Below are 20464 nucleotides of genomic sequence, written 5' to 3' on the forward strand. Positions count from 1 at the left end.
TTCCGTGACAGAGCATCAGCAACATCATTATTAATGCCAGGAACATGGCGTGCCCGAAACAAAACATTAAAGCGCAGGCATTGGAGAACAAAGGAACGGATGAGACCCATAACCCTGGTGTTCCTAGACGTAAGGGAATTGATAACCTGGACTGTGGCCATGTTATCGCACCAAAAGTGGACGGTAGAGTTCTTCAACTCCCCAGCCCACAAATGGACTGCCACAACTATTGGGAAGAATTCCAGAAAGGTCAGATCCTTGACTAGACCTTCTTGCACCCATGTCTGTGGCCATTGTCCCTTACACCAGGAAGATCCAAATACTACCCCAAAACCATAACCTCCAGACGCATCAGACTGCACTTGTAATTCAGCTTCTAATAGACGGTCTTGTCTCCAAAAGGATATCTCATTAAAGTCCTGTAAGAAGGAGGACCACACTGCCAGGTCAGCGTGTAATGCCGCTGTAACCCGAAACCTATGGTGGGGCCGCGAAAGCCCCACCATGGCATCATAGACTCACCTTAAGAATGCTCTGCCAGGTGCTATGACCCGGCATGCAAAATTAAGGTGCCCAGCTAACTCTTGGAGTGTGGAGAGAAAAACCTTCTGGGCACCTGAGACTTCTAAGATCTTCCTATGTAGAATAAGAAGTTTCTCATGTGGCAGCCTGCAGCATTGGTTGTTGGAGTCCATTTCTATGCCCAAGAAGGTCAAAACAGCCGCTGGACCCTCCGTCTTTTCCGTGGCTAAGGGAACCCCAAGTTCTTCTGTTAAGCCATGGAACTGTCATTAAATGTTGGCAAACGCTCATGCCCACGCTCCCCGCAAATAAAAAATCATCTAAGTAATGCACCACCGAATCTAGCCCAGTCCGCCTTTTAAGAGCCCATTCTAAAAAGGTGCTAAAACATTCAAAAACAGCGCACGAGATAGAGCATCCCATAGGCAATGCTCGATCCATGTAAAATTTATCATCAAAATGAAAACCCAGCAGTCCAAAGTCTGCGGGGTGGACGGGTAAAAGGCGGAAGGCGGATTTAATATCGTATTTGCCCATGTACGCACCTGGGCCACAAGCACGCACCATGCGCATCGCAGCATCAAAAGAGGTGTAACGGACTGTGCATAGACTGTCGGGAATGAAATCATTAACCGACTGTCCATGAGGATATGACAGGTGGTGTATTAATCGAAATTCCCCTGGGGCTTTTTTAGGCACTAAACCTAATGGGGATACCCTAAAGTGAGGGAAGGGGGGTGAATGGAATGGACCAAGTACTCGCCCTGCCTGTACCTCTTTATCAATTTTCATTTGCACAAGTGCTTCAATGCCCAGGAGAGATTTTAAATTGCGGGACATGAAGACGACTCCTGGGCCATCGTAGGGAATGCGGAAGCCTGACAAAAACCCCTGTAATAAAAAACTGGCATCCCCCACTGCCGGGTAACCGGCAAGTAAGGTCCGCAGTACATGCAGCTTAATTGGGGAGGGGCCCTTTTCCTGGAGCAACTCCAGGTGGGGGCTGCTTTCTGCCCCCTTGTTGGTCCCTACCACCACCCCTGTAGAAACTATGCCTGGGCCAGGCATTGGAAGGGTGCACAGCTCCACAAACGGCACAGTCATGTCGATAGCGACAGGGGATGCGTGCGCATACCCCCCGGGCATTAAATTCCCAGCACAACTGCCGTGGTTGAACCCCCTGCCCCGCATTAGCGCGGGGAAGGGTAGCAGCCGGCTGCCTGCTGAGAAGATGCCCACTGTCACACCTATCCCCAGTCATAGCCCTGGCAGCAGCCATAAACTGCAGCCATAGTTCGTGTTCTTTTTTGTCCCACCGCAGGGACCTGTCACATGCCACCCGCATACGAAAGGCCTCATCGTAAGACAGCCAGGCCATCCCTGAGAACTCTACATAACCACGATATATGATGTCCAAGTACTTCAAGAGAGACAGCCCCCTATGGGGCTGCCTTTCCATCAGCACTCCAGCATATATCAAAAATGCAGGCAGCCAGTTGGCCCAGGTACTGTCAACCCTCCGGAGTCTAGGTTTCTCAGCATCACCATCAGCATCTTTGTCCCTATCCCGCTTGGGGAGTTCCCTATATAACAAGGAAAACAGGTCCACGTACTCCCCTTGCCAAAATTTTTCTTTCGTGGAAACGAGCAAGTGAAAACCTAAAGTGACTGATGTGTCCCCAAACGGGATGGCATTAGCAGCCACAGACCCCAAAGGGTCAGAGGGAGCACCCAGACTAGCCATTGCTGTAGGTTGTAGCTGTTCCCCAGCAAGTGAAAAGCAATTGCAACTGAACGCAATTCAAAAGGAGCATTATATGGAGTATCTCAAGCGATGGGATAAGACTATTAGTCATAGCGACAACTACAGTCATAGCATTTGAGAAATAAGACAATATAAGTTTGTTATCCACCTTTTGACTGTTGGACTATTCCTGTCCTGTGAAGTAAACATTGCTGGTGAATATCTGTGAGAAAATATCTGTGAGAAACTTTTCTGTAAGCCTATATTTTATCATCTATGACTCAGCAACTTTGAGTGGAAGAGGAAGCCAACTTAATATCACCCAACAAGAGAACCGACACAGGACAGCTGCATTGCTTTACTCCGGCCATTGCTTGGCTGGATTATATCAATGAGATTCTGTGGAAAACCTGCTCTTCTTCTGCTTCAGCTGATACTGGCTAACCATTACAGATTCAGGCCTCAAGAGATATCGCTGCTGGAGACTCCGTTGCTGTGGTCCGTGCTGCCGCTACTGCTGCTGCCTGCCCGCTTACACGCGGGGCGTTGTCATCTTCGCCGAGGTGCTGCGTTGCTGCCGGTGGACTTCACTGTTGCGGACTGTGTTGCCGCCATCGCCGCCACTGGTTGCGGGCGTCTCCATCATCACTGAGGGCCGTGCCATTGCCCAGGACACTATCACTGCGGCGTATATCTTTGCCACCTCGCCGCTTTCTTGCTCGCGTGTGGCGCTTCTGTTGCTGCTTGGGGCTGTGTTGCTGTCCTGGTGTCCTTGCTGCGGCTTGCCTTTGGATGGGACTTGAGACTGCCATCGCTGCTTGATGAGGATTAACTCATTTTAACGTTTGTTTGGGTGTGTGGGGGGGCTAATGTGGGGTGAATGATTGGTATGTTTGCTTGTTTGTGTGGTTTTGTGTATTTTTAACATGTGCCTGGGAGATAAGATTCCATCCTTCGTGGGGGGGCTCTCGGGGCCCCCGATTAACATAGTGACGGGTAATGGGAGGTATGGCGTTAGGAGGAGAACAGGCCAGGTAAGGGGAACTCATCCCAGACAAATTGTGTCTGTGCCTTGTTCCGGTTCTCCTCATATCCACAGGATTGTTGGTTGTCCTATCAGCCAGCTCTTGGATATCCAAGTGCTGCTTTTGAATGCCAGGTCAGTACATAATAAAACCTCACTTGTCCATGATTTAATTCTGGAGGAGGGTGCCGACCTGGCATGTATAACCGAGACCTGGGTGGCTGATCAGGGAGGAGTTGCTCTTTCCCAGCTGTGCCCACCCGGGTATTTGGTTCAGCACTGTGGTAGATCTGAGGGCTGGGGAGGGGGGGTCGCTGTGGTCTATAGGAGTTATTTTCCTCTCACCAAGCACCCTGTCCAGACGGCGACTGGTTTGGAATGTCTCCACCTTGTGTTGGGCCAGGGAGACAGACTAGGAATACTGTTGGTGTACCGTCCACCTTGCTGCCCAACAGCTTCCTTAGCTGAGCTGACAGAGATAGTCTCGGAGGTCCTTTTGAGGTCCCCTAGACTTTTGGTACCGGGGGATTTCAACGTCCATGCCGAGGCTGTCTTATCTGGCGCAGCTCAGGACTTCATTACCTCCATGACAACAATGGGGCTGTCTCAATTTTCTACTGGCCCAACACATGTGTCGGGACATACTCTCGATTTGATCTTCGCCACTGGACATGGAGATGGTGATCTGACGGTGGGGTGTTTTTCATCTACCCCATTGTCATGGACAGATCACCGCTTGCTGAGATTTAGACTTACAGCGGCTCTTTCCCTCTGCAAAGGTGGAGGATCTATTAAGTTGATCCGCTCCCGGAGCCGGATGGATCCTGTAGGTTTTCAGAGGGCTCTGGGAGATATTCCGGCTGATAGGACTGGTGCTCCTGTTGAGGCCCTGGTCGCACTGTGGAATACAGAAATGACCCGGGCTATTGACACGATCGCTCCCACGCACCCCCTTTGCTGTAGAGCTCACACAGCTCCGTGGTATACCCCGGAGCTGAGAGCGATGAAACATGAGAGGAGGAGGCTGGAGTGCAGATGGAGGAAAACTCCCAGTGGATACAATCATGCCTTGGTAAGTGCCACCAATAAGTTGTATACAAAAGCGGTAAGGACAGCAAAGAAGCTCTATTTTGCTGCCTCTATTAAATCATCTTTAAGCCACCCAGCGGAGCTTTTTAAAGTCATGCGTGGGCTCTTACACTCTGGCCCCCACGATACTATGGAAACATCTGAGACCCGCTGTAATGAAATTGCTGGACACTTTCAAGATAAGATTGCATGTATCCGCAAGGACCTTGACTCTGATGTTGTGACAGATGAATCCATTGAAGTGTCCGGAGCACGGCCTTGTCTTTCTTTATTGGATGAGTTTCAGTTGGTGCAGCTCGAGGAAGTGGACAAGGTGCTTGGAATGGTTCAGGCGACCACCTCTGTTCTGGATCCTTGCCCATCTTGGCTAGTGAAAGCTGGCAGGGCTGGAACCACCGGTTGGGCCAAGGAGGTGGTTAATGCCTCCTTGAGGGAGAGAGTGGTCCCTGGTAGCCTCAAGGAGGCAGTAGTGAGACCTCTTTTAAAGAAACCCTCCTTGGACCCAGATAATTTAAACAACTATAGACCGGTGGCGAATGTCCCTTTTCTGGGCAAGGTTTTGGAGCGGGTGGTTGCCAGCCAACTCCAGGCGCTCTTGGATGAAACCGATTATCTAGATCCGTTTCAATCCGGTTTCAGGCCTGGTTTTGGCACTGAAACAGCCTGGTCGCCCTGTATGATGACCTGTGTCGGGAGAGGGACAGGGGGAGTGTGACTCTGTTGATTCTCCTTGATCTCTCAGCGGCGTTTGATACCATCGACCATGGTATCCTTCTGAGGAGACTCGCGGAGTTGGGTGTCGGGGGCACTGCTTGACAGTGGTTCCGCTCCTACTTCGCGGATCGTCATCAGAAAGTAGTGCTTGGGGAACATCACTCGACACCATGGACTCTCCATTGCGGAGTCCCTCAGGGGTCGGTTTTGTCCCCCATGCTTTTCAACATCTACATGCAGCCGCTGGGTGCAGTCATCAGGAGTTTTGGAGTGCGTTGCCATCAGTATGCTGATGACACGCAGCTCTATTTCTCCTTTTCATCTTCTTCAGGTGAGTCTGTTGATGTGCTGAACCGTTGCCTGACCGCGATAATGGACTGGATGAGAGCTAATAAACTGAGACTCAATCCAGACAAGACCGAGACATTGTTGGTGAATGCCTTCCCTGCTCAGATGGTGGATGTTAACCCTGTTCTGGATGGGGTTACACTCCCCCTGAAGGAACAGGTATGTAGTTTGGGGGTTCTTCTCGACTCTTCCCTGTCTCTCGAGGCCCAAGTGGCCTCGGTGGCACGGAATGCGTTTTACCATCTTCATCTGGTAGCCCAACTACGCCCCTATCTGGACAGGGACGACCTCGCCTCCGTTGTTCACGCTCTGGTAACTTCAAGATTGGATTACTGTAATGCGCTCTACGTAGGGCTGCCCCTGAAGACAATTCGGAAGCTTCAGCTGGTGCAGAACGCAGCTGCCAGACTACTGACGAGGACCAGTCAGTCTTCGCATATAACACCTGTCTTGGCGCGTCTGCACTGGCTTCCTATTTGCTTCCGGGCGAGATTCAAGGTGCTGGTTCTTACCTATAAAGCCTTACACGGCGTGGGACCTCAATACCTTGTGGAACGCCTCTCTCGATACGAACCTACCCGTTCACTTCGTTCATAATCTAAGGCCCTCCTCCAGGTACCAACCCATCGGGAAGCCCGGAGGGTGGTTACTAGATCTAGGGCCTTTTCTGTGGTGGCCCCTGAGTTGTGGAACAGCCTCCCCGAAGAGGTACGCCTGGCGCCTACACTTTTATCTTTTCGGCGCCAGGTAAAGACCTTTTTATGCTCCCAGGCATTTTAATTTTCTTAACCATTTTAATATTTTAATCCGTATTTTTAATTTTTGTCGTATTGTGTTTTTGTAGTGTTTTTTGTTGTTTGTTTGTATACGTTTTTATGATTTTTATTATGATATATTGTATTTTATCTTGTTTGTTCACCGCCCTGAGAGCTATTCTGCTAAGGGCGGTATATAAATTGAAATAATAAATAATAATAATAAATAAAGTGTGGCTGCGGGTTCAAGTCCCTCAGCTGACATAGCTGATGTCAGCACTTGTCCAGTGCCGGCATGCTGCCAGACTTGGTTGCATGCAGCCTGGAGTGGTGGCTGGGATGGTCCTCCTGGAGTAGATGATACTGTCAGCGGAGTGTTAACATATGGCCCCCATGGCCTCAACCCCCAGGTTAACCCCCCAGCAGACTGAGCAGGCTGGGCAGACTCACCTGCACCCGTCAGTGGCCCAGGAGCGCATGGAGCCTGGCTGTCGCTAGCTGCAGGTGATATAGTCCCTGCTGCTGCTGCTGCTGTTAAAGTAGCAGCTGGCCCTTCGCTCACTATCTGGCTTGTGTCAGTGGGAGTCTCCAGAGCATCCAGTCGCGCTAAAATCAACATAAGCACATCAGTATTAGTACCCTGATGCCTTGAACTTGACATACCCCGAGACTTAGCCAAGGTGCGTCGCTGCCCAGCCATAACCCCGGCAGAGGGTCCAGTGCTGGCTTCAGGTTCTCGGGGTGGAGCCCCCACTAACTCCCTTGTGGGTATCCCAGGAGTGGGTGAAACCCTCCTCCCCCACTCCAAAGCCTCCAGGTGAGCAAAAATAGCTGCCCAAGGGAGGGCCTCATCATCATCTGAAGAGCCAGGTGGCGGGAGGGGTGCTTTGGTGGAGGCTGACAAGCCTTCCCTTTACCTTTTGCACCCCCTTTTCCCTTTTTTGATGGCATTATTATTCGAGAATATTATCAATATTATTAATGGTAATATCAATGAATCCCTTGCCAAATAATATAGGTCCCCCAAGTAATTATCAATATGATTATATTATCAATATGATTATGACTGCACAGTAAAAGGGGATAACAGGAGCTTAATGATGAAATCTTGCTTAAACTGGCTCTTGCTTAAACCACACTCAAATGGCTGCAGCAGCCACCAGGAGGCAGCGCAGCCGGAGGCCTAGGAAAACCTCCTCCCTTCCACCAGCCAAGGGGGGGGTAGTCGAAACAGTCTGGCTGCTACACCAGCGAACAGCCTCTATAATCTTCCCCATCCGGGGAGATCTGAGGGCTGAAACAGCCCACACTCAAAGGCCACAGCCTAGAATGAGGCTGACTACGCAGCCACAAAGCGCCTTAAAATGGCGCCGAACACGCCGCGATGCAAATGGCCACCGCTCTCGTTGTCTCTGCCAACGTCCCTCGCTGTCTGTCACGACGAAAAGAGGAAGGTAGGAGGGGCTGCCGGGCTTAAATAAGCTCTCCAGCCTCCACCCCCTCCCCTCACCAAGTCGCGCTCACGTCACAGGCACGACGCGCGACTCTGCCCTCTTTCGAGATGGGCGCAACTGCTTCACCCCCATCTGCAACTATGCCCCGATCGTCAGCTGTGCGACGAGTGGGGCGTCATTCATTCTTGTTATCCTTTCATAAGGAGCTATGAATTGTAAACAGTATTAGTGTTGAATTTAAAACATGTATGTGATTTTTATTATAGTGCCACTTGAGTGGCTGTATATTATAACCAGCATGGATTTGTTGCATTCTGCAATGTTAAATTGAAAATACCCCCTATACCATGCTGCTGCTTCCCATAAGCATATTTTAAATGCTTGCTTAACAACCCTCTATGTTTTCATGGTGATACACAAAACAGTCAGAGAGAATAGAGAGTTCAAAGTTTAAAAAGAGAGAGAGAAAAAACAGACCCTTGTTTTTTGGGACTTTTTTGTCAGAGTTCATTTCTTGAAATTAATTAAAAAACAGCCATGTTCTCAGACAACCTGTAATCCTGTTACTGATCTTGCCTCATATTCTGACCTTCATCGTCTGCAGTTTAAATGTTAAAAAAATGCCTAGCTGATTTTTAATTAATTTAAGAAATTTAACATTAAGTATATTATAAAATCAGGCATGCTCAGTAAGAACCAACTGTCACTGTCCTAAAAGCAAGACTCAAACCTGTTTGTCTTCGCTAATCAGGGGGCCACACCCACACCAGACCTTTATTTCACTATAGACAGTCATGGCTTCCCCCAAAGAATCCTGGGAAGTGTCATTTGTGAAGGGTGCTGAGAGTTGTTAGGAGAGTCCTGCTCCTCTGACAGAGGTCCAGTGGCCAGAGTGGTTTAACAGACAGCTGCTCTTCTGTGGATTGTATCTCTGTGAGGGGAATAGGGCCTATCCTAGCTATTCTGAACACTGAATTCACCCCATGCATCATGGCATTTGAGGAACTCAGTAAAATATATCTTCTTTCTTTCTTTCTTTCTTTCTTTCTTTCTTTCTTTCTTTCTTTCTTTCTTTCTTTCTTTCTTTCTTTCTTTCTTTCTCAGTATATGTTATCTACATGCCTATGGATGTTGTAAATGACCCTGAAGAGTGCCTCAAACACAACAATTTTAACAAAGCATTTTTTATATCTTTGTTTCTCATGCTGTAGATTATTGGATTGAACATGGGAGGAACAATAGTATACATCACAGTTAATACAAAGTCAAATACAAATATGCATATTAGAGAATTTCCCTAAAAACGATTGCCATGATCAAAGGAAGAAACAATATAGGAAACATAAAAAGAAAGAAATGGCAAAACACTGAATTCACGCCATGCATCTTGGCATTTGAGGAACTCAATAATATATATATATTCTTGCTTTCTCTCTGAGTAAAATGTAGAAGTTATCTGTAGTACATACCTGTGGATGTTGCAAATGACCCAGAAGAGTGCCTCAAACCCAACAATTTTGACAAAGCATTTTTGATATCTTTGTTTCTCATGCTGTAGATTATTGGATTGAACATGGGAGGAACAATAGTATACATCACAGTTAATACAAAGTCCAGATGAGATGGAGTGTTAGAGGGAGGCCTGAGGTAAGCAAAAGATGCAGTGAAGCAAAGAATGGAGAAGACAATGAGGTGGGGTAGGCAAGTAGAGAAGGCCTTTTTCCTTGCTTGAATGGAAGGGATTTTCAGAACAGCACTGAAGATGTGGACATAAGTGACAACAATGTACACAAAGCAGCTAAACACAAGTATAACACTCATCACAACAACCCCAGTTTCTAGGTATAAGTTAGAGCAGGCAAGTGTAAGTAACTGGGGGATCTCACAGAAAAACTGATTGATAACATTTGAGCAGAAAGGAGTTGTGAAAGTTCCACCAGTGTGCAGCACTGCATAAAGAAAGCCAGCAACCCACACAGCAGCAACCCTTTGAATGCATGCTGTCCTGTTCATCACCATTTCATATTGCAATGGATTGCAAATGGCAACATACCGATCATATGCCATGACTGTGAGGAGAAAGAAATCAGAGCCTGCAAAGAAGACGTATGCAAAAACCTGGACCACACATCCAGCATAGGAAATGTGCCTAGTATTCATCAGGGAATTGACCATGGATTTGAGAATAAATACTGAAGCAGTGCCTATGTCCTGGATGGCCAAGTTCATCAGAAAGAAGTACATGGGAGTGTGAAGGTGATGATCAATGGCTACTGCAGAGATGATGAGAAGATTCCCTGATACAATCATCAGGTACAATCCCAGGAAGAGAAGAAAGTGTAGAATCTGCAGTTCCCGGATTGCTGAGAATTCAAGGAGCAGAAACTCAGAGACATAGGATTTGTTGTCTACATTTTCATTCATTACTGAAGTGCTTCCTGCCTGTGGAAGAAAAGAGAACAATGAATGCTAAACCAAATTATGTTCTGGTAACCCATATTTTGGGATGGGGTTCTCTGCCTAGTTCAGGTCCACTTGTATTCTGATAGTCCATCGTTCTTTGAGCCTATCTCTTGCCTTGGGCTAACAGATGTGCTGCTTAATGATTCGTTAGGGAGTGGGAGTAAGGTTTTATTTCTTCTCCTGCCTGCTTGCTGAATTGATGTTTGAGTCTTTGTCTGTTTATTCCACTGGTGAATTCTCAGTACCCTCCAAAAATTGCAGTGTTTTCCACAATTAATATGGGGGGGGGAGAGATAAACCTTTTGTGTAGTTATGCCCACACAGGAACATCTGCTTTTCATTTGACTCACTGAATTTCACATTTCCTTCCATTATTTCATAATGATGTCAATGTGAAGGACTATCCCAAAGTGCACAGTCACAGATTCACACAACACACACAGTCACACACACATGCTTGCTCACAGGTACCTTAAGTCTGGACAAGTCTGATAGATTTTCAGCCAAAACAGACTGTTCTATACTGTGTGCTTAATATTTTTATGGTCAAATTCTAGCTAAATAAATTTATGTATGTTGTATTTTAATTTAATTATGTACGCCGCCTAGAGTGGCCGTTTATTCGGCCAGATAGGCGGCCTAAATTTTTTTTTAAATTATTATTATTATTATTATTATTGTTATTATTATTATTATTATTATTATTATTATTATAAGACCACTAGACAAGCACAAGCTGCTGCAATTTAGTCTTTTTAAAATTAATGTTTTAAAATACGTGACTATTATTTTTAAAAAAAGATATGGTGAGATGAAAGTCAAGCTGCTGTAACTGACAGCAGCTTGCCCCACAATCTAATGAAGCCCAATTTGGGGTGTAGAAAATGCTCACTCAGCCACTGGCCATCCAGGACGGTGCTGCTGTATGTTTTTAAGATGAGGTGTGGGAGTGGGTCTGGGTCTTAGGGTCTGGGTTTGAGAGCATGACGAATATGCACCCAAGACATCAATTTCAATTAAAATGAACCTAATTCTGCCATGTTGTTGATGATGTTAAATCTGTGAGGAAGCCATTGAAGTGCAAGCCTCTTAGTTCACTGAGCTCCGACATGCTTGCATTCTCAAAGTAAGATTTTATGGGCTGGGAGGGGCTAAACAATGCTGCACACATATTTCTAGTTCAAGTTTAACGTAAACAGCAGCACCACACCAAGGCAAGTGTGGTTGCTGAGCAGTATTGCTAGCTTTGCAGCCAGAAGTAAAATGCAGAAAAGGTGTTGCTAGCAGAATCCTAATTATGTTAATATCTATGTATTTAGTTACTGTTCATTGCTCGTCATAGATTGCTTTGGCCTGCTGCTTTTCCTTAGTGTTTAACCAAGGATTTTCTGGTTAAAAATATTTAGGTCAATCACATAAAGTACTCTTCAAAAGAGACCAATTAATGGTTATGAAGGGACACATAAGTCTCCTCTGCTGTGCAACCTTTTTACAGCCATGCTTGATCAAGAGAGGGGGTGCAGGAGGTAGGAGGGAGTGGAGAGGGAGGAACACATACTTTCAGATATAAGCAGCATGAAAACACAGGATTAAAGCCAAAGCACAGGGTTGGGGAAATAATCTCATCCATCGAAATTAGACAATAACTCACATGGTCAGTTTGGCAGGGAAGTAAAGGCAAAAGAGGCCTGGAGGAAAAGAGTCCTTCTGGTCAATGAAGCTATGTGGTTTGACTAAGGCTTCAGTCCAATACATGTCTACTCAGAAGTAAACTCCATTGAGTCCAATGGCACTTATTCCCAGTGAGTGTGTATTGGATTGCATAATAGTCTAGGCAGTAGGAACTTGCAGGCAGGCACCACTGATGGAACAAACACCACACTACCTGGCCCCTCTGATTTCCCCAAGGAACCGACACAAATTCTTGTAGTTTGTTGAGGACAGGAATAAAGCATTTGCTGTGCTTCCAATTACTTAATTAATAAGTTAAACCTAACACATATTCAAAGAAATACATTGCTTTTGGAAAAATAAATATTCTGTATTCTGCAGTGCTTGTGAATTGATTGAGAACTAATGTAATAATAACTCATACCCATATATATGATGGAAATGAAATAAACAATTTATTTATATACAGAAATATTAAAGCTAAACATTACAGTCTCATTGGCACAAATGTTATAAATGATATAAAAATCAACTTTATCAGTTCAAATGGAAAGGTTTTCAAATCACCCCCCCCACCAAAAAAAAAGAGTTATCACATTTCAATATATACTCAATAAAAGGCTTTTTGGGCAACCTTTCTAGGGTTTATGAGAGAGGCAAATACCTGGCAGAAAAGAAATAGACCAAGTTAAAAAAAACACGTTCATTTGAAAGGCCATTACAGCAATAATTAACAAAACAAAGAAAAAGTTAGAGAGTGATTAATGGATGTTGGACATTGTAAACACCTCAGCAGTTCAGAGGAAAGCTGATTACAAAGATAATTACGTAAATTTCAGGGTAGACTTTTTTTTAAAAAAAAAAGCTGGTATTTTTGAAAGTCGCAAATGCATGCAAAGAGGCAGAGCTAATCTGAAGGAAAACTGGGAATGAGGATTGAATCAGAGTTCTGTATTAAATCCAGTTTTTTGTATATTCTTCACCATCTCTACCATTATTTAATACATTTTTAATTGGTTTTCAAAGGAAGGGTGAGAAAAGAGGGCTTATGGCTCCTAGAGGTGTTTATTATTGAGGAAGAAGGCATTAACAAGGATGTCATTCTCAACTTAGCAAAAACAAAAAAAGGGGGGGAGAGTATGTGGCTGTGACTATCATGAAAGGACCCTGCACTTCTGAATTTGTCACTCCACTACTATAATGGCAGATGGATTTGAACTCAGGACTGGAGGACAAATATTTTAAATGGTAATTCACCATAAGAATTAAAGTAACTAGGTCTTTAGTATAAGGGGAAACCTCGCAGCTCATTGCTTCATGGCCAGTTTAACTATCATTTTACTAATTTACAAGATACAAGGTCCCAGGATACATTAAGGATGTCCAATTCCTTAAATCCCTGTCTGATCCCTGCAATCTTCAGGAGAGTTTCCCATGACTCAGAAGCATGGCTCATATCCACCAAGGGGCATGAATTCAGTACTGCAGGCCCAATTCTGTTGAGCCCCATTCCAGCTGAGATCAGAGAGCCCCCCTCCCTATTAAACCTGTGGCACCTAATGAAGACTTTTTTCAGCAGGGATTTTAATTAACTTCCTGGTTTTGTTTTAACTTACTTTATCTTCATTGAGACTTTCCAGACATACTGCAGAGCATTCAGAAGCTATGGTGTCAAGCAGTATTTAAATTGTTGAAATATATACATTTTACATTTTGAAATTGTAAACTGCCTTTGGCAGAAATGCAGTCTAAAATGCAGTAAGAGACAGAGAGAGAAAGAGGAGAGAGATGATAGATAGATAGATAGATAGATAGATAGATAGATAGATAGATAGATAGATAGATAGATAGATAGATAGATAGATAGATAGATAGATAGATAGATAGATAGATAGATAGATGGTAGGTAGGTAGGTAGGTAGAATATGATTTTTATTTTATGTTTTATGTGTTGACTCTACTCAGTTCTCCTTAGAGCAAACCCACTGAAATTAATGGCCAGAACAAACTTACAGTATTGTTAGAAGTTATTTCCTCTCTAACACAGCACACGCCCCCGAGGGCTATTCCTTTGACTTAGCACCTCCATTTGCAATGGATGTTCTGTATCCACCATCTCAGCAGAACAAGCTGGTCATGTACTCAGGGAGTGATCAGGGAGTGATCCGTGTATGACCAGAAGTGTGCCAGGTCTTCTGAACAGACAGAGCTGCTGTAAGCTAGAAGTTAGCCGATGAGAATGTGAATTACTGTAGTATTGCCATATGTGGAGTTCTTCCTGTAACTTGTTTACTTGGGGGTATGAAAACCCTAACACAAAGGCAGTTGCTTTTGTCAACTGCACCCACCATGCAAGCTATGCATGTGAGTGCCTTTTCTAATAAACGTTTTGCATTTTTCTTCTAAACTGCTGTCTGGCTTCTCCTTACCGACCAGAGCAAGGCACGGCCCATTTTCTTACAACAGTATGTCTACTCAGTTGTCACAAGCTACTGAAGAAAGAATGTCCCCTATTTTTGTTGGGGGAAGAGATATAATACTGCCCTTAAACAGTGATGCTGTAAAACTGCTGAATAATTTTTTTAAATTTATTTATCAAAATGTATATAACTCTTGATTGTAACAAAACCTCAAAGCCGTTTACAATCAAATAAAACATTAAAATTATAAATAAAGAAACATAGCTATTTAAAAACATTCAAAAACTGATTATCTTCAATAATAAGCTAAAAACAGTTATATATACATGTAGCTTCTGTATGCCTGGATAGGCTTTTCTAAACAAAAATGTTTTAAGCAGGCACTGGAAAAAGTACAGCAAAGGGGCTTGCCTGATGTCAATAGGCAGGGAGTTTGTGCAGTCTTGCTAAGCCATTCTGTACACCAGGTGTGGATTATATTGATTCCAGGAGCGACCATATAACATGCAGGATGTCCTTGCCTGCACAGATGTAATGTAGTACTGTTGTTTGCATACAATCCTCAGAATATTACCCAGGTGACCACTTACGTTATAATGCTGAAAACAACTTACTTTTTTTCTTCATGGAAAGTACATTTCCAAATGTAATTTCTTCTTTACGCTTCAGCTTCTTTAGAGTACTCTGCATTCCTCAAGTCACCAATGAAACTATTTTTAAATGAATGAACAAATAAGTAAGTCCTTTTCTTTTTGAGACCATGAAAAGGTTTGTGTAACCCTTGCAGCTGGAAATGTTTGTATACCCTTGCAATATGAAGTTTTTACAATGGGGTGGAGAATATAAGATTTTTCGTTCCCAGTGGCTTGGTCTCAGGAGTCCAAGCCAGCACAACAATTGTGTTCCTTGAGACAGACTCAGGAGTCCAAGACAAATTAACAATTAAGGCATGCTGAGCAAAGTTAACTTTCTGGACTCTACTTCTGCTAATAGTAGTAGCCAGCTACTAGCTCAGTGTTTGTAGGTACATGAGAATGACAAAGCACACATGAACAGAATTGTCTTCCCAATGACTGTTTTTAACATGTATTTTTTTTTAAAAAATCCTTAAGTATTAAATTTAAACATTTTACTGATTTTTATCCGTATTTATAAACAATGTCCCCTTTTTTATTCCTAGTCCCCTTTCCTGATTGGCTAGGGAACATTTCTGGGAGTCAAACCTAAGCCTATTTGTCCACTGTGACACATAGTTAATGAGGAGGATGGAAATGGATTACTTCAGGGACCATGTCTACTCATATCTGTGGTTTAAGGGCTTATAACCTCTCCTTATTGTTCCACTGTTGGGTGATGTATCCTTAGAGGGATCACATATCTCTATGGAGACAATCTGAAGAAAGGAGTGGAAATGGAATTATTTGGCTTCCATATCTTGCACCCCATATTGACTTAGGGAACTAAAACCTCATGGGTTCACTGGGGACTACATGCTCATAGAGGGGAAACATGCCTTTCTTGTCCAGGAATCCACATTCAGGGTTGGAACATCTGGAATGGGGAATATAGTAATGTCATTAAGCAGAAGGGGGTGAGGCTTATGTAAATTACCAGGAAGTATGCTTCCTATACAACTGACATAGGTAGCGTAGGAAAGGTAGCTTGCAATGTCAGAGACAAGTTTTTTTGAGCAAATGCAAGGGAAGACAGCAACAGGACAGAGAGCCCCCAGTCCTTGGGTAGATCTCCAAACAAAAGAGGATTTCAGCAAGTATTTACTTTATACCTTAGTGAGCTATGCAACTATTAAACACAAAGACAGTTAGTGACTAATAACACACATCTAGTTGGCCATTACTTCCCTACATCCTTGAACATTCTGATATACACAGTTTGTTTCTCGTCCTCTCAAACACCCAGTTTCTGCCATGAACTTCCTTTACCAACATGGCTACATTTTTACATGCACTCAAGATGGCTTTTATCTAGTTAATTCATTTTCTTTTACTTCCACAGTCCTCCCTTTTGTACTTTTGGCACAACAAACATACTCACATCCCTATATCCATCAATGTTTGTATTTGTGTTTCCACATCTGTAAAACTAATCTTGGTATACTCAGTCCAAGCCTTAGGGTACTTCTGCAATTTTTGAGATGAGGGTATTGTATGGTTAGTGTGGGTATGCACAGCATGTTTGTTATGACAACACTTCTTACAGCAACAATAGAATATAATAATGAGAAACAATATTTTTGCAAGTGAAACAGGCTATATTATATAGTGTGGCTCTTCTATGGTTTTAGTTACACAGCATAGCACATCATATTTGGTACATATTGTGGCAGTCTTATAGGCAGTTTGGAAAGCATGTTCTTCAGCTTGATATATATTTTGAAGCACATGTACCTGAGTGATCAATTTAGAATTTGTCTGTATTTCTGGTAGCAAAACAAGGAGATTTCAGAATTGGTTAGGCACTTAGGAGGTCCTATTAAATGGAACATGATTACTGATGATGGACTGCCAAACTTGATCAGCAGACCAATAAAGGGTATTGCTTTGTGACTTTGTGACTTTGTAAATGGTGTTGTTTTGTGACTCTGTAATTAATGTGAAATGGGTATCCCTTATAATGGTGTTGAAGGGCCACAGCAGAGCTTGGAAAAGTTACTTTTTTGAACTACAACTCCCATCAGCCCAATCCAGTGGCCGTGCTGGCTGGGGCTGATGGGAGCTGTAGTTTAAAAAAGTAACTTTTCCAAGCTCTGGGCCAGAGACAACTGCTATTTGCTTTGAATATTTCTTTCCCCTACTAAGGTGACTCCTTTTCCTGGCCCATTCCAGCAAACATCACATACAGTAACAATCCCTCCTTGATTTAACTTACAAATTAGTTGTAGTTGAAGGGTTCCATGGGCCAAAATTCTCAGATTTCCTAAACAGAACTAGACATCAGGCATTATCCCTGAGCACTTACCATAAATCAGCTTTGACCACTGGGCAGGTTAATTTCCCAAATGTCTTGGTGCATTACCCAATCCTACAGGCATCCCACAAAAGGTCCTAGCAATATTACCAGACCATAAGCTTGAAAGGAGCAATGTAAGTGTCCATATTCCCATCCAGAGAATCTCCGGGGTGACACCATGACCATAGATCATTTGGGACTCCAGTATCCTTTATAAGTACTCTAGGCTAAGCCTGATACTCAATGTCATTATGTAGGGCTCTCAGTTGATCACTGAGAAAGTCCTGGACTTCTAAGCATTCCCACTGAATCTTCTTGGCGAGAGAGGAAATGTTAGAAACTACATTTGTTAACAAATCTCTGGTCATTGTACACAAGGCAGAGACAAGATGTAATTTGCCAAGTCGTGCCTATATGTGGGTCAACTGTGCCCCAATTAAAAAACCTGTGGACTTTTCCAACTGATCTAATCTTTCAGCATGTACTTGTTCTTTTATGTGCTCCATGCTGCAACAGCAGTATTTGCTCCATCCCACAGATGTCCAACTAAATCTCTTTTCTTTCTCCGTGAGACCCAAGACTTTTGTTGACCTAGGTGGATGGTGGCTCCCTGGGAGCAATTAGGGTAGTGAGGAGTAATCTGAAAACTGGTAAAGGGCAAGGAAAACTTAATTGTCCCCAAAGTACCATTTAACACTGTCCATTTTTGTCCTAGTATATTTGTTTGCAGAGGTGTGGTATACCACAAATGTTGCTTATGAGATTCTTAAAACTGGTGATATCAACATCATTGGACGGGGAATATTGGAACAATGTACAAGCTATATTATTGGTTACTGGATTTTTTTCTGTACATGTTATACAGGTACCATCAAGGCACACCCTCTTGGTGAGTCTGATTATTCATTAGTTGGGTAACAAGGTAATACTGAAGCCGTATGGATCTCAGACCTCTGAAACCCTGTGGATCTCAGACCTAAAATGGCTATTGTAGCTCGGTCGATATGCCATCCATCTATTATTTTGATAAACTCCTGAGAGGGCGTAGACTTGGTGGGTAATCTGTACATTTCAGCTTTTACAGACCCATCTATTTTCCATTCTAATAATCCCTTACACTTGAAAGAATAGATTTTCAGAACAATATTTAAGCAAATTGGTGAGGTGGGATGGCCTCAGTCACTTAGTATCATTCTCATAGACCACACGTTCAAAGGTTTCAAAGTATCAGGAATGGTGACTGTTCCAATAGTGGGGATTGGAGGTGGGGTAGAAGTAATGAGCATCTTTTGATACTCTTCATCCAATATCCAATTAGGGAGAGCTGTACACCCAAGGGGGTACCTGTCCAAAAGAGCATTGGGCTTTCTATGATATAAACCCTAAAATCCAGTCTATCTCACATGGCCATGCTCCTTCATATGCACAGTTCTCTCCTTGCAAACTAATTATTTTTCTTTTCTTCCACCAAGGCAAATTTTGTACATCTGCAGTGGTCAAATACTTCTTGGTGGGGGAAGTATGTCATAGTCGTTGATTCTTGCCTGCTCTTAATTGAGCTTGAAGGGGGTCTGGGTCAGGATTGAAAGTGGCTAAATTAAGGGCTGGGCTATTTCTCCAGTCTCATGGAGCTCACAGGGGAGAGGTTACCAGCACTTCACCCTGTTCATTGCTGAATTTGAAGGGGTCCAGTAGATGAAGGAGTCCCGCCAGAAGGAGAAACAGGTTCATCATCATCCTGAGAGAGAAATCTCTTGGAGCAGTGGTTTTCTTGCAGTGGGATGCATGGATCGAAGTAGGCAATACTTGGCACTTGACAGCAGTATTGGTGGTCAGCAATTGGTGGTTAGCAATGAGGGGCTAAGGCTGTCTTTGGCTGGTGAACATTCAAGCACACCCAGTCTCACCCAGGTTTCAATGAGTCGCATGGCCTCTCAAGGTCTTTGGTCAATCCTTCTTTAACCTGTGGATACAGTGACTTAACACATTTCATTAATGCTTGACAATAATGTAGCATCACATCATCCATCAAATGTATGTCCACTTGTGCCAAATTCAGTGAAGGTGATGCTGGGAGGCACATTGTATGCCTAGTCAGAACCTCATGAGGGCTGAGTCCAGTTTTTCAATTTGAGGTTGCTCTCATACTCATTAATGCCAGCGGAAGAGCTTCTGGCCATTGTAAACTAGTCACTACACAAATCTTGTCCAAATCGTTCAAAATTCTATTTTGAGGTTCCACTGCATCTGCGGACTGTGGATGTTGGGGGCAATGGAAGTTCTGTTGGATTTGCATGGCTGCACACAATTCTTTAACCATCCGTCCAGTAAAGTGTGTGTCTTTGTCACTGTTAATGGTGATAGGTATGCCAGTTCTTGGTACAAAGTCTTTAAGTAAAATCTTAACAACAGCTTTCACATCAGCCTTCCTACACGGATGGGTCATCCTGATAGACTCATCCTGAAAACATGTCAACTAACACTAAAACAAATTCAAAACCACAACATTTTGGCATTTGTATAACATCAATCTGAATATTTACACAAGGTTCCCAAGGAGGAGGATGCACTGTGCTCTTAGCTTTAACTGTTTTCCCAACATGCTGCTGCTGACAAATTATACAGTGTTGACAATGCTGTTGACAATGCCTCTCTGGGCTGCTGTTGGACGGAAGAGTGGGATATAAATCAAATAAATACATTCATACATACATACATGCATACATACATACTGTTGGGCTAATTGTGAGAATTTTGGTGCATACCATTCACATTTGATGACAGCAATCATCCCCCCTTTGCTCATGTGTGCCACTCCATGGTGCACATAAAGAAGATATGAGAAGAGCATATTAGGCACATCCAGGTGATCAGGATGCAAAATGCACCCAGCAACACTCCACGAATGTTTTTTTCTATTTCTGAAGCAGTCTCCTGAAGCTTTGCAAGGTCCTCTAGAGAGGTCAGTGGAGGTTGCTCTATCAAAGGAATGGTGTAAATAGCCTGAGGAGTGTGGGAAAGGGTTGCAGCCTTGGCTGCAGAATCAGCCAAGGCATTTCCATGTGTAACTTCATCATGAAGTTTTGGTGAGTAATGCACTTCACAACAGCCAGGGCAGGCCCCAGGCATGCCGAGGCCCTTGGCCACCAGCTTGCCCTGGGCCCTGGCATACTCAAGTATGCCCCACCTACCAGGCAGGCAGGTGGAGGAGTGGGAAGTTGGGTGGGAGGTCGAGCGAGCAAGTGGGGGGAGAGGGTGAGCAGGCCGGTGAGCAGGTGCGCAGCTCCCTC

At 43.9% G+C, this 20464-nt stretch overlaps 1 protein-coding gene across 1 annotated transcript; it reads right to left on the reverse strand.

Annotated features, from left to right (window-relative positions):
* Positions 1-162: 162 nt before the first annotated feature.
* On the reverse strand, positions 163-14894 carry LOC133367771 (olfactory receptor 14A16-like). Its single transcript, XM_061591873.1, has 5 exons — positions 14819-14894; positions 13401-13447; positions 9120-10092; positions 6647-6802; positions 163-299 (listed from the first exon to the last, which is right to left on the reverse strand). Exons 1-5 carry the CDS (start codon positions 14892-14894, stop codon positions 163-165), a joined length of 1389 nt encoding a protein of 462 aa, XP_061447857.1.
* Positions 14895-20464: the final 5570 nt, after the last annotated feature.

The sequence above is a fragment of the Rhineura floridana genome, chromosome 11 (genome assembly GCF_030035675.1).
Source record: "Rhineura floridana isolate rRhiFlo1 chromosome 11, rRhiFlo1.hap2, whole genome shotgun sequence".
Lineage (NCBI taxonomy): Eukaryota > Metazoa > Chordata > Lepidosauria > Squamata > Rhineuridae > Rhineura > Rhineura floridana.